The sequence below is a fragment of the Onychomys torridus genome, chromosome 1, assembly GCF_903995425.1.
Source record: "Onychomys torridus chromosome 1, mOncTor1.1, whole genome shotgun sequence".
Classification (NCBI taxonomy): domain Eukaryota; kingdom Metazoa; phylum Chordata; class Mammalia; order Rodentia; family Cricetidae; genus Onychomys; species Onychomys torridus.
Genome location: NC_050443.1, coordinates 125,451,181 through 125,465,448, shown reverse-complemented (window position 1 = coordinate 125,465,448; position 14,268 = coordinate 125,451,181). Strand labels below are relative to the sequence as shown.

Sequence of the window (14,268 nt, the reverse complement as noted above, 5' to 3'; positions counted from 1 at the left end):
TCTCCCTGCCCCCAGCCGCCACCAGCCCTCTCACCGCGGTCTTCAGCCTCACCCGAAGCCTGCTGGCTGCTGCTCTGCTCTACGGCTTCTGCCTTGGGGCCATTAAGGTAGTGCTGGCCTGTGGGACCTGGGCTTGCTGAGCCCTATGGGGTTGTTGGCACAGGGCTGTGAATTGGGTTCAGCAGTAGCTTCTCACTGGGACACCCAATGTCTCCTACAGTACTTGTCTTCCCCACCCCTGACCAGCATGGGTTCTTTCCTTTAGACACCTTGGCCGGAGCAGCATGTCCCTGTCCTCTTCTCAGTCTTCTGTGGCCTCCTGGTGGCATTGTCCTACCATCTAAGCCGGCAGAGCAGTGACCCCACTGTGCTCTGGTGGGTGCTGCACGTCCCTGTCTATGTGCATACATGTGTACTCTTGAGTGTGTTTGTGTGTATGTGCATGCCTGGAACTTGGGTGGTCAGTGCTTGTGCCTGGGACTGACAGAATCTGTGTAAGGAAGGGACAGCAGCGCTTGCCTTGGTCTCTGACTCTTCTTCCCTCCAGGTCTCTAGTCCGGAGTAAGCTCTTCCCTGAGCTGGAGGAGCGGAGCCTAGAGACAGCCCGGGCAGAGCCCCCAGACCCACTGCCAGAGAAGATGCGCCAGTCGGTGGTGAGGGGTGGGAACTGATGAGGGTGCAGGAGAATGGGATTCTGGCCGCTCTGGGCCCGGGAGGGGCATGTGACCCCATGCAGCAGGCAGTCAAGCTGTGTCTCCTGGCTCTGCAGCGTGAGGTCCTACACTCTGACCTGGTGATGTGTATGGTGATTGCCGTGCTCACCTTTGCCATCAGTGCCAGCACTGTCTTCATTGCCCTGAAGGTTTGTGTGGTAAAAATCATCCCCCTCTTGGGTCTGATAAGAGCCCGCTGGACCCAAGGGCCCTCTGAGCCCGCCTCAGACTGAGCTGCTCCTCCCTCCTCTCCCTCCTTCAGTCGGTGCTGGGCTTTGTGTTGTATGCGCTGGCGGGAGCCGTGGGCTTCTTCACACACTACCTGCTGCCACAGCTCCGTAAGCAGCTGCCCTGGTTCTGCCTCTCTCAGCCTGTGCTGAAGCCGCTGGAGTACAGCCAGTATGAAGTGCGGGGTGAGTGCCGCCTGCCCCCTTCTTTCCGCTTGCCTGGGCTGGGCACAGTCTGGTTGGAGAACATGGTAATGAGAAGTGTGGTCCTCTGGGCCCAGGGTGTCAGCAGATGGCACCTGCTGCCCATCCTGCCCTCTGCCCATTCCTTTCCCTGTCCTGGTGCGGTTTCTGCTGTACTCTTAATGGGTGCACTGCCCTTGTCCTGCCTCCCCGTCCTTGTCCTGCCTCCCCGTCCTTGCCCTGCCCCACTGCTGTTCTCACTTTCAAAGGGGATTTTAAATCCTGAATTGCCACCTGTGGGTCAGAGCCATTTAGTGCCTGTTGCCGGCAGTATTTTCTAAAAAAGTCTTCCAGGCTATATTTTAAAATATTCTACATGGTCCACGCCTTTAATCCCAGCACTCAGGAGGCAAAAGCAGGTGGATGTCTGTGAGCTTGAGGCCAGCCTGGGCTACAGAGCGAGTTCCAGGCCAACTAGGGTTCATAGTGAGATCCTGTCTCAGAACAAACAAAAAGCTCCTCTAGCCTCTAAACATTTTGGTTGGTGGGGCTGGAGAGATGGCTCAGCAGTTAGAGCACTGACTGCTCTTTCAGAGGACCTGGGTTCAATTCTTAGCACCCAGGTGTTGGCTCACAAATCTGCTGTTACTCATGTTCCAGGAGGTCTGATGACCTCTCTGGCCTTCAAAGGCACTGCACACACATGATGAACAGATACTCATGCAGGCAAAACACCCATACATGTACACCTTTATCTGTCTGTCTTATTTTGTTTTTCAAGACAGGGTTTCTCCATGTAGTTTTGGTGCCTGTCCTGGATCTTGCTCTGTAGACCAGGCTGGCTTTGAACTCACAGAGATGCTTGGTTCTGCCTCTCGAGTGCATCGCCACCTGGCAATACAAAGATCACATTATTTACTATTTTATTAACAGAATGTGTGTGTGTGTGTGTGTGTGTGTGTGTGCGCTGCACACATGTGAAGGTCAGAGAACAACCTCCAGGGGTTGGTTCTCTCTGCCATGTGCTCCTGGGACTTGAACTCATCAGGGTCGGGACTGATTATTTTGCCACCCCTTGTTTTCCTTTTTGAATAGTTTTTAAAACAATTTTTTAGTTTTTGAGATTATATCATTTTCATTCTTCCTTCCAGTCCCTCCCTTGTGCCCATCCTCCTGCTCGCTCTGAAGTTCATGGCCCCATTTTCTTTGTTTTATCCACACAGACTGCTCAGTCCATATGATGTTACTTGTATGTGGTACTTGTTTTTCTCAAACAGTGAGCAATTCTGCCTGGGTCAGCACCCCTACATGTCTTCCTCTCATTAGCTTAAACCAAGAGCTGCCCTCAGGAGGGCCTGCAGCTGGGGGTCCTCTTGACCCCTCAGCCTATTCTCCATAGCATTTGCCTATCTCTGGTGGGTCTCTAAGAGGTTTTTAAAAATTTGTTGTATTGTTTTTTATCAGGTTTGTTTCCATGGACAGTAAAAACAGAACAAAGTTCCCCCATCACCACTCCCAAGCCCGTGACATGCTGAGTGGCATGTGGTGCCCCTGTCCTGCTGTCAGCAGTATTCCCTCCTCACTAGCCAAAGTCTCCAGGAGCCCAGGACAGCCCAGCCCAGCCCAGTGTCTTCAGGGTGCTTTCTGGCCCCGTGGTGGATAGTCCTCTCGGTTCCTCCACACAGGCCATGTGGAGGGCCAAGTGTCAGCCACCCACCCTGTCTTTCCATTGCAGGTGCTGCCCAGGTGATGTGGTTTGAGAAGCTCTATGCTGGTCTGCAGTGTGTTGAGAAGTACCTCATCTACCCTGCTGTGGTTCTCAACGCTCTCACAGTGGATGCCCACACGGTTGTCAGCCATCCAGACAAATTCTGCCTCTAGTGAGGACCACTCACTCCCCTCTCTGCCATTCTCTGTCTACATCCTCATTGATTCCCACTGAGGAATGGGTAGTACCTAAGCAAGGCAAAGTAGGATTGCAGCTCTTTATGAGCTGTCATTTGAAGCAACTGTGTCCCCATCACTTCGTTCAGAGGTACTGAACCTAAGAATCATTGACACAAAGGGGGGCGGGCTACTATTCTAGTCGACAGCAGGTGCCTAGGGTTGCATTCAGACCTATTGGTGAGAGATGTGTCTGTGCCCACTCCTCCCTAAGGCCCTCCATGTCTGAATGCCTGCCCCACCCACAGCTGCCGGGCATTGCTGATGACTGTGGCTGGGCTGAAGCTGCTCCGCTCAGCCTTCTGTTGCCCACCCCAGCAGTACCTGACCTTGGCCTTCACCGTCCTGCTCTTCCACTTTGACTACCCTCGGCTCTCACAGGGCTTTCTGCTCGACTACTTCCTCATGTCCCTGCTCTGCAGCAAGGTAAGCTGCTGGCTTTGACTCTGACTCCAGGTTGACCAGCATACAGAGCAGAGCTGTTCTGTCAGAGGGGAAGAGTGTGCTCTGGATCTGCAGCCTTGTATGGCTTCCGTTGTGGGCCTTTGCAGTGGTCTGAGGAAGGGACTCCTCCACCTCACCCTGCAGACAGCAGGTTGAGGCTTGAGGGGGAACCTACATCAGGCTCTCCTGGGATTTGATGGCCAGTCTGATCTCACCACCAGCTTCCTCAGGATCAGCAATGTCAAGACCTGACCTTGTCGCCTGGATGTTGTAAAGCCTCTGAGCTCTGCCCCTTTACCAGCCCCACCGGAACCGAGTTCAGAGCTGAGAGTCTATGTCCTAGGGCCTAGGTGTATAGCTATCCTCTTGGGCCATGGGATCCCCCAGTCAGGCTTGGAGGTCGTGTTGATCAAAGGACTGCGTCACGAAGGCCTGCCATCTGTCATGGTCCCGGGACTCACAATTGGACCTTAATTAGTCTTCTTAGTTTGATTTTTGTTTCTGGCAAGCTTCCACACCAGGTCTTTTACTTTTATTTATTTGTTTGTTTGCCTGAATTTGAATTCAGGACTTTGGTTGTGCTGGGCCAACAAACGTCCTGCTGCTGAGCTGTCCGAGTAGCCCTCTTGACTCTTGAGATAGAGCCTGACTAAGTTATGTGGGCTCACCTGAACTCCCTCTACAGCCAGGCTGCCTTGAAACTTGTGATCCTTTTAAATATTGGAACTGTTAGAAACCTGGCCCACCAGGCTTGCCTTAGGCCCTTCTGAGAGTGGGGCCTAGGTCATCTCTTGAAATTCTCATTAGTGACTGAGCACCATGACCTGAGAAAGTCCTTTACCTCCGCTGCCTTTATCTGAACTGGACCTTCCCCATCTGTGAACCGGGGAGAGCAATAGGAAGCTCCCACTGCCATCATGGGAACTAACTAACTAATGCTCTTTAGATCCAGGTAGACGTTCCCATGGTTTCAGGTGTTGCAAGCCAAGTCCAGAAAGAAAGGGCTGGGAGTGGTCTTGAAGTCCATCCCATTGGCCTGGTGTCTGGAGGTTTGGCAGATCTCACCACCACGTGTGACCATGTCTGTTTTATCACCTCTGCCTCGACCACCGGCAGCTGTGGGACCTGCTGTACAAGCTGCGTTTTGTGCTGACCTACATTGCACCCTGGCAGATCACCTGGGGCTCAGCCTTCCATGCCTTTGCCCAGCCCTTCGCTGTACCACGTATCCAGCTTCTAGCTGTCCTTTTGGGGTGGGGTGTGTGTGGAGAGCAGCAGCCTGGGGTTGCAGAGAGAGGAGCGGGAGGCAGAAGGTCCCATGTGCCTGTCACCTCCTTGACTTGTGCCCAGACTCGGCCATGCTGTTCCTCCAGGCCCTGCTCTCAGGGCTCTTCTCCACACCACTCAACCCCCTGCTGGGTAGTGCTGTCTTCATCATGTCCTACGCAAGGCCCCTCAAGTTCTGGGAGAGGGACTACAAGTAAGTCTCATGAGAGAAGATTTGGTGACCAGCAAGGTGAGACCCTGGAGTCCTGGCCAGAAAGCACCCAGAAAGGGGCTCTGATACCCAGAGCAAGGGTGTGGGTGCTTGGCCTCAGTGGGGATACTTGAGGTAGTGAGTGTACCAGGCCAAACGTGTACCAGGCCAAAGCCTCACTGGAGGCTGCCTGGCCTTCGAACCCATTCCTCTCCAGGTCCCCCTCCCCTTGTGGTCCTGTGTGAGTCCCTTTATGTCTGTGAGACTTGGCCTCCTTATCTGACAGCTACAGTAGGCTGTTACAGATGGCATCTGTTGGTAGCTCAGGGATGTGGGTTTAGAGAGGACCAGGATGGAACGTGGGCAGAGAACACGCTGATGGGCTGCCCAGCCCTGGCTGATAACACTGTTGCTCTCTGAACAGCACTAAACGTGTGGATCATTCCAACACCCGCCTAGTGACACAGCTGGACCGGAACCCAGGTGGGTAGCCACTTGTCCAGGAGTTTACAGGCAGGGTGTCCCCTGGAGGGTACTCTCTTCCCTGATACCTTTGCCCGTGTATGTTTGTTTATGTCCCAGGAGCTGATGACAACAACCTCAACTCCATCTTCTATGAGCACTTGACGCGCTCGCTGCAGCACACCCTGTGTGGGGACTTGGTGCTGGGCCGCTGGGGCAACTATGGCCCTGGTGACTGCTTTGTCCTGGCCTCTGACTACCTCAACGCGCTGGTGCACCTCATCGAGGTTGGAAATGGCCTCGTCACCTTCCAGCTGCGTGGCCTTGAGTTCAGGGGTGAGCCACACAGTTGAGCTGGGGGGGGGGGGGTGAGAAACAGAGTAAGCAGAGCCTGAGCTGGGATACAACATTTCATATTGTGTTGAGACTGGATCCTAGTCAAGCTCTGGGTAATAATCTCAGGCAAGGCTCTCTTCTTCCCTGAGCCTGGGTTTTCTACCCTGGCCGCTCACTCTCCAGTGACACCCGCCACAGGCACACACCACCTCTGTCCTCACAGGGAGTCCAGGGATAAAAGCTGAGACCCTGGGCCTTGATGCCAGCTTCTGGCCTGCCCTGGATCTTAACTGGGTGCCTGACAAGCACCGTGCCAGCATTGTGGATAGCTGGTTCCTTGTTCTCAGCTTGAGACAAGTCTCTGGGGCAGTGAGAGTGGTTCCAAGCATAGCACACAAGCACCATGACCTTGAGAAAGGCACTTTATAAATTTTGGTCTTTGCCTCATGACACGGGGGAACTGAACCCATTTCTCTCTGTCAGTTGAACTTGTGAGGAGAAAGGGTCCCCTTGTTAACCCAGTCTTTCAGTAATCTTTACTCAGTGTCTTAGGGGGAAGCTGAGTAGCAGTGGGTCTAGTGACGTGCTGGGCAAGTAGGGATTGCCCTCGTGGCCCTGACTGGGCAACCCTGTCCCACAGGCACATATTGCCAGCAGCGTGAGGTGGAGGCCATCACTGAAGGTGTGGAGGAAGATGAGGGCTGCTGCTGCTGTGAGCCTGGCCACCTGCCACGAGTCCTGTCCTTCAACGCTGCCTTTGGGCAGCGCTGGCTGGCCTGGGAGGTGACGGCCAGCAAGTATGTGCTGGAAGGTTACAGCATCAGTGACAACAACGCTGCTTCCATGCTGCAGGTGTTCGACCTCCGCAAGATCCTCATCACCTACTACGTCAAGGTATGGCGGGTGCTGCTGGCCGGGAGTGACTCCTCGTGAGTTCACCTAGTGTGAGCATGCTGAGTGCTCTCTGTCTGTCTGTCTGTCTGTCTGTCTGTCGTCGTCGGGAATGCTGGGAGCCTGTTTTGGTCAAGAGAAACATAGGACTCAGTTTAAGCATTATTCACAGTGCCACCATCAGACAGCAGGCGACAGAGGCCTTGGTGAGCAGGTACCCAGAGTAGGAGCTCCCTGGTGCCCCTGTCAGAAGGCATGTTTCAGGCCCTGAGTGTAGAGGGTGGGCGCCAGCACAGTCGTGGATCTCCTCCCAGGTTGGTGGGTCCAGCTGTGGTAGTGGGCTGAGGTATGTCTTCAGGGCCACAGCTAGGGCTTCGAGTGTGGTAGAAGGTAAGCCTTGCGTGCCTGAGACCCTAGATTCAACTCACAGTACCAAAACCAAAACCAAATAAAAGCCACCAGCCTTGCCCACCTCACAGTGGTGCTTGCTAACAGTCATCATGAGGTAGCCCCAGGAGCCAAGCAGTACTGCATATTGAAGGCGGGCTCTGTGCTAGGCATCTTACCTCAGCTGGATAGACTCCACCCAAACACGGAGAAACCTCTGGTGTCCCTTCATGGAAGCTGGCTCCTGCTGTAATTCAAGCATTTGATAGGTGGAGGCAAGGCTAGGATTCAAGGCCAGCCTGGACTATGTGAAAGACTCAACAACAACAACAAGGGCTGCTTACATGCTTACCATGCAAGTGTGAGGACCTGAGTTCAAGTCCTGTGAAAGCTAGATGTTTTGGCATGACCTATAATCCCAGATCTGAGGAGGCAGATATAGAAGGATCTCTGGGGCTTGCTGGCCAGTAAGTTTAGCCAAATTGGTAAGCTCCAGGTTCAGTGAGATACTTTGACTCAAAAATAGGGTAGAGAGCAATTGAGGAAGATAATTGATGTCGTTTCTGGTCTCCACATGCACATGTAGACACATGGTTTGCAGAGGGGAAATAATTGGTTAGGTTCTAGGCTCAGGCCTGGCATCCCAGTCACTAGGTTTACTGCCTTAGCCTGGGGGCTCTAAGCAGGCCAGAGGGTCTTGAGACCTGCCGAGAGTGCTGAGACAGGAGTTGTAGGGCTTCAGGAACCTAGAACAGTGCCTCCTTTGTCCTATCTCAGTTTACCCCTTGAGAAGCAGGGCTCGCAGGCTTTTGGGATGAATGGGACAAGGAGGTTTTGTGACACTCTGAAGTGGAGCACTTGAAGTGTCCTTTGGACTGTTCTGTTGCTGCCAAGAGACACCATGGCCAAGGCGACTTACTCATTTATTTTTCATTTTTCTTTATTAAGAAATTTTCTACTCACTCCACATACTATCTACAGACCCCCCCTCCCTTCTCTCACCCTCCAGCCCTCTTTCCCAAGCCGCCCCGCATCCCCACATCCCCCAAATCGAGGTCTCCCATGGGGAGTCAGCAGAGCCCGGCACACTGAGCCTAGGCAGGTCCAAGCCCCTTCCCACTGCACCAAGGCTGTGCAAGGTGTCACACCACAGGCACTGGCTTCCAGAAGCCTGCCCATGCACCAGGGACAGATCCCGATCCCCCTGCCTGGGTGCCCCCCAAACAGTTCGAGCCAAACAACCGTCTTCCATATCCAGAGGGCCTAGTCCAGTCCCATGGGGGCTCCATAGCCACCAGTCCACAGTTCATGGGCTTCCACCAGTGTGGCCGGTCATCTTGACCAAGGCAACTTATAAAAGCATCTGATCAGGGGCCTGCTTAGAGTTTCAGAGGGTGAGCCCACATCATCATGCAGGGAGCAAGGTAATAGGCAGGCTTGCAGTAGCTGAGAGCTTATGTCTTAGCCACAGGACACACCCTGTGACACACAGCCCTGTGACATACCTCCTCCAACAAGGCCACATCTCCTAATCCTTCCTAAATAGTCCACCACTGAGAACTAGACATTCAGATAGATGAGCCTCTGCAGGCCGTGATCATTCACACCACCACAGAATGGGATGCTCTTAAGACCTGCCCTGAAACTGGGGGACTGTTGGGGCTAGACGAGCCTTCCTCATGAGGTTCCCTTTAAGGAAGACTCATACAACCCAAGTCTGTCCCTCTACCCCAGGCCCTGTGGACATCCTTCAGTGTCACGTGTTGGAAAAACGGAGAAACAGTAACTCCTGCTGTTCCTTCTGTCCTCCCAACCACTCCTAGGGGAGAGTTTGTAAGGCTCCTGCCCACTCTCCACTTTACCAAGAAGCAGGCCAGAAGTAATCCAGAGGTTCATTTCTTTTTCTTTTTCTTCTTCTTCTTTCTTACTTTTTTTTTGTTTGTTTTTTGTTTTGTTTTTGTTTTTGTTTTTTTGAGACAGGGTTTCTTTGTGTAGTTTTGGTGCCTGTCTTGGATCTTGATTTGTAGACCAGGCTGGCCTCGAACTCACAGAGGTCTGTCTGCCTGGCTCTGCCTCAGAGTGCTGGGACTAAAGGCATGCGCCACCACTGCCTGGCCAAAGGTTCATTTCTAACCCCAGATCACTCTGCTGTCAAGGTCCTGTCTGCCTCCCTGAGCCTCTGAAGAAGAGTGCTTCTGTCGGCCCCCCCTGCTTCCCATGAATCTTATCAGACCTGCATGTGCCCTAGACTGCTGTGTACCAGGCTCTGGTCAGGCTTAGGCTGGCGGGCGGAAGCGTGCTTGGCCTTGCCAGCTTTACTATCCCCTGAAGATCCAGTTTGCCTTAGCCTCGGAACCTGAGAAGCTGGGCAGAAGCAGCTTGGAGGTGTGACAAAGGCACGTGAGAGGAAAGCTTGTGAGGACAAGGCGGGGCTCAGGTAGAACAAGGAACCCAGGCCTCGGTGGTGCTTGGACCTTCTAGGTGGGCCAGACCAGACTCTGCCCTTCCCATGCAGCTTTGGCTGTGCTACAGTATTTCTGCTCATGTCTTGCCCTTCCTATGGGCATCACTTAGCAGTGGGTAACAAATAAAATACAGTCTCTGGGCACAGAGCCACCAGCTACCTGCAGCCACCTGCAACCAAGCCTCATCCTCAAGGTCTTCGGTTTTACATGTTAGGTTGCATTCTTTGGTGGACCTTGGGAAAGATGGCACCTGTGTGCTGGCCCCATCAGAGCTGAAGAGTCAGCTTTCAGACCTCATATAGGCAGTGGGCCAAGTGCAGGAAGGCACCATGGTCCTGAGGCCCATGCATGGTCAGTGAAACGTACCCAGGCAGCATTTTGGGTACAACCAACTACAGAGAATGTTCTAGACAGGAGCTCTTACTAGGAAGTCTTGGACTTGGGTATCATCTTGAGAGTCACTCAGAAGGCATGTCATAGAACACAGTGACGGTGTCACAAATGAACTTCACTAACACCTGCCAGGCCAGCTCCTCCCTGACCCAGCAGCAATGCTTTGGGGTTTTTCTCAGGGGCTGTGGTGGCATCTGGACTTTAGCAGGGCTCTGTAGGCAGGAAAGTCAGTCTGGAGGCCAAAGCTCACTCATTCAACTCCTGTTCCTTCCTTTTAGTAAGATAGAAGGCAGCAGCCAGTCCTCACCAGACTTCCTTCTCATCGACTTGTGCCAAAGCCATATCTGAGTAGGGATCTGATGGACACACATGCCGTGTGCTGTTGTGCAACCACTGACTCCGTGTTCTCCACCTGGGGAGCAGCTTGAGCTTTAGCTCCTCCTAGCTTGTACCCTGCTGGGTTGCCTACTGCCTCAGCACTCCCGTCCATGGCCAGCTGCACCCTGGGCTTTAGTGAACCTTGGGAGCAGTTCTCCACCACCTGCCCAGGCAGAGGCCCCCAACCCCATCAGCTTCAGCTCAGGGTGGCACATGGAGTCCCCATAACCTTGCTTTTGGCCAGCTGTCCCAGCTTTACAAGCTACCTCCTTTCCCAAAGCTGCTGTCTACTTGCCCAGCCAACAAGGTGTCTTAAGAATAGCCAGACATGGGTTGGGGATTTAGCTCAATGGTAGAGTGCTTGCCTAGCAAGCACAAGGCCCTGGGTTCGATCCTCAGCTTAAAAAAAAAATGAAGAAGAATAGCCAGACACTCTGAACTTAGATACAAAGTGTATGCCTCTGGCTTTCTCAGAGAAGGTCTTATGTCTGTCATAGTAATTTGCCTAAAGGGACCCGGTAACCCAGGTCATGTAGGTTCCCTGGGCTGTAGGCAACACTTTCAGCTCTGACTTTCCTGGCCCTGAGATCTAGATGTTGCACAGTGTCTTCACATTCCAGCCCAGTTTCCCTCTTAGGTGACACTGGGCAAGACTGTCTGTGTGAGCCTCCGTTCCCCTTACAGATGGGCTGGGTTCTAGGGATGGCAAGAAGAGGACAGTGAGCAGATCTGCTGCCAGTGCAGTGCCCGAGCACTCTGAGTGGTGCTTCCTGCTGGTTCTTACTCTTCGTCCCAGGAGAGGAGTCATGTGCCTGCTTAGCTTCTGAGAGCTGAGTGGAGCTGAGCAGCAGAAGCTGCATCATCGGAAGCACTGTAGCTCAGGCTGGAATGATTTCTCCCCATGGCGGGGGTTTCGGGGTGGAGTTGTACCCCTGACACCTGCCCCTCCTCTCCCAGAGCATCATCTACTATGTGAGCCGCTCTCCAAAGCTGGAGACCTGGCTGAACCATGAGGGCATCACGGCTGCCTTACGGCCTGTGCGCGCCCTTGGCTACGCTGATTCAGACCCTACCTTCTCACTGAGTGTTGACGAGGACTATGACCTTCGCCTGTCTGGCCTCTCGCTGCCATCCTTCTGTGCTGTCCACCTTGAATGGATCCAGTACTGCGCCTCTCGGCGCAGCCAGGTCAGACTACCATCCCCTTAGATCTACCTTTCCCAGACTCTAAGGACCTGGAGTTCCTGGTCACTCCCTTCACACCTAGTGACAACCAGTCTAGACTCCAGCCTCAACCCCAAGTTTTCAGTCCCACACTGAGCTGTGCTCACGCCGGGGTCTTTGTGCCATAGCCCGTGGACCAGGATTGGAATTCACCACTGGTCACACTATGCTTTGGCCTGTGTGTACTGGGTCGCCGAGCCCTGGGGACAGCCTCACACAGCATGTCTGCCAGGTGAGTGCCCACAGCCAGCTGGGTCTGCTACTCTCCCTCTGCCCTTCCCTGAAGAGCTCTAAATTCCCATTGGATAGGCCTCTTGTCTACATGGACGAGACTCTGACCAGTCCTGGCCCCGCCTGCTCTTCACTGCTCTGTGAGGGAGAGATTGGCTTCTTTGGCAAGGTGGGGAACAGTCCCTTCTGGCTCTCTCCCTGTTGCTAATGTCTTCTCCCCACCCAGCCTAGAACCCTTCCTCTATGGCCTGCACGCGCTGTTCAAAGGGGACTTTCGAATCACCTCCCCTCGTGATGAGTGGGTCTTTGCTGATATGGACCTGCTTCACCGAGTGGTGGCACCTGGGGTTCGCATGGCCCTCAAGCTTCACCAGGTAGGGAGGAGTGTGGCCTGACAGAGTGGGCAGGTGAGAGATGAAGCCTTTCCCTAGGCCAGCAGTTCCTGACTCCTGACCTCTCCTCCCTACCAGGATCATTTCACATCTCCTGATGAGTATGAGGAACCAGCAGCCCTATATGATGCCATTGCGGCCAATGAGGAGCGGCTGGTCATCTCACATGAGGGCGACCCTGCCTGGCGTAGTGCCATCCTCAGCAACACACCCTCCCTGCTGGCACTGCGCCATGTCATGGACGATGCTTCTGATGAGTACAAGATCATCATGCTCAACCGGCGCCATCTCAGCTTCCGAGTCATTAAGGTGGGGCAGATGGTCTTACTCTGCCTTGCAGCCCAGGCCTCCTTGATGTCACTGCCCTGACCTTTGGTGTGGCCCTCCACAGGTAAACCGAGAGTGTGTGCGTGGGCTATGGGCTGGGCAGCAGCAGGAGCTGGTGTTTCTGCGAAACCGCAACCCTGAGCGTGGCAGCATCCAGAATGCCAAGCAGGCACTCCGCAACATGATCAATTCCTCCTGTGACCAGCCGCTGGGCTACCCCATCTACGTGTCACCTCTTACCACATCTCTGGCTGGCAGCCACCCCCAGCTGCGGGCGCTGTGGGGTGGCCCTGTCAGCCTGGGTGCCATTGCCCGATGGCTCCTACGCAGCTGGGAGAGGTGAGCCCTGGCTGCCACCTCTTACTGAGGTGCCTGTCGCTCTGGGATTCCAGGGTAGCAGGGGCACGGAGAGATGAATGAAGCAACCCCCTCCAAGACCACAGAGATGAAGGTCTGGAGTCAGTGAGCCTGGACCCAGAGAGAGCCCCTTCCCCCTAAAGCTGACTTTAAGGTTTAAGCAAAAGACTTTGAAATCGATGCAGATGACTTGCCGGGCTCAGAGACCTCTGGCCTCGGCCCTGGTCCCTTCTCACCTGTCTCACTTCTCCACCCAGACTTCATAAGGGCTGTGGCGCTGGCTGCAACAGCGGTGGGAATGTGGATGACTCGGACTGTGCTGGGGGTGGCGGCCTGACCTCCCTCAGCAGCAATCCCCCCTTGGCACACCCCACACCTGAAAACACAGCAGGTGAGCAAACAAAGCTGGGCTGACCTGTGGGTGAGACTGTGGCCCGGCTGATGTCTTTGCTCTTATCTGTCTCCTGCAGGCAGCAGTGAGCAGCCCCTCCCACCAGGTCCTAGCTGGGGGCCACGGCCTTCCCTCGGTGGCTCTGGTGACGGGCGGCCCCCTCCTCTGCTGCAGTGGCCTCCCCCTCGGCTTCCTGGACCACCCCCTGCCTCGCCTGCTCCTACTGAGGGTCCCCGGCCCTCAAGACCTTCTGGCCCTAGTCTCCTCAGTTCTGAGGGACCCAGTGGGAAGTGGAGTCTGGGGGGTCGGAAGGGACTGGGAGGATCTGATGGGGAGCCATCCTCAGGGAGCCCCAAAGGAGGCACCCCCAAATCTCAGGTAAGGGACCTGGGGTGGATGAGATCCCAGGAGGCTCAGGGCTGCTTGTCTGCTCACCTCTCTTCCTTTCCACAGGCCCCGCTCGACCTCAGCCTCAGTCCTGATGTCAGTTCTGAGGCCTCACCCGCCAGAACAACCCAAGACCTTCCTTGCTTGGACAGCAGTGCCCCTGAAAGTGGCACACCCACCGGCGCCCCAGGTGACTGGCCTGTCCCTGTTGAGGAGCGAGAGAGCCCAGCTGCCCAGCCCTTGCTGGAGCATCAGTACTGAGCAGCCTGGCCTCTACTGGATCTCATCCCAGGACTAACTCAGACTCTGCTGGACCACAGAATTGACTGGCTTTGGCGACTGCACCCTGATCTCTGGCTACTTCAGGCAGAGTCAGAACTGAGTGACCAGACTCTCCCTGACCCACGGCCTGGATGCCCCAAATTGAGGCAGCAGCCTCCTAGCCAGGCCTAAGAGCCAAACCCATGGGCTGGTCCCTCTTTGAGCCCATGGCCAGGACTGACTGTCCCTGGGCCTGCACTGCCTACAAGGCTGGTCTCTTTACCCGGGACCTGGAGCCTGACATGTGGCAAGGGTGGTCTCCTTTGTTCTTTTTGTCTTTTTCTTTTTTTTCTCTGGGATTCAGAGACACCAAATTAATAACACTATTTTTGATTTTG

The 14,268-nt window shown here is 54.5% G+C and overlaps 1 protein-coding gene across 7 annotated transcripts in view; it reads left to right on the top strand.

The window, feature by feature from the left end:
- Pcnx3 (pecanex 3) overlaps positions 1–14,268 on the top strand; it is a 25,163-nt gene extending 10,895 nt beyond the window's left edge. For all 7 annotated transcript variants that reach the window (XM_036202200.1, XM_036202235.1, XM_036202219.1 and 4 more), the window contains 20 exons: positions 16–107; positions 266–375; positions 548–653; positions 770–862; positions 976–1,126; positions 2,859–3,003; positions 3,316–3,493; positions 4,628–4,736; positions 4,862–4,991; positions 5,413–5,471; positions 5,571–5,786; positions 6,427–6,680; positions 11,258–11,488; positions 11,653–11,756; positions 11,982–12,129; positions 12,226–12,456; positions 12,539–12,813; positions 13,089–13,222; positions 13,302–13,600; positions 13,676–14,268. In XM_036202200.1, coding sequence (XP_036058093.1) covers positions 16–107; positions 266–375; positions 548–653; positions 770–862; positions 976–1,126; positions 2,859–3,003; positions 3,316–3,493; positions 4,628–4,736; positions 4,862–4,991; positions 5,413–5,471; positions 5,571–5,786; positions 6,427–6,680; positions 11,258–11,488; positions 11,653–11,756; positions 11,982–12,129; positions 12,226–12,456; positions 12,539–12,813; positions 13,089–13,222; positions 13,302–13,600; positions 13,676–13,870 — 3,260 coding nt within the window. In that variant the 3' untranslated portion in view covers positions 13,871–14,268. The remainder of the gene's footprint in view (positions 1–15; positions 108–265; positions 376–547; positions 654–769; positions 863–975; positions 1,127–2,858; positions 3,004–3,315; positions 3,494–4,627; positions 4,737–4,861; positions 4,992–5,412; positions 5,472–5,570; positions 5,787–6,426; positions 6,681–11,257; positions 11,489–11,652; positions 11,757–11,981; positions 12,130–12,225; positions 12,457–12,538; positions 12,814–13,088; positions 13,223–13,301; positions 13,601–13,675) is intronic.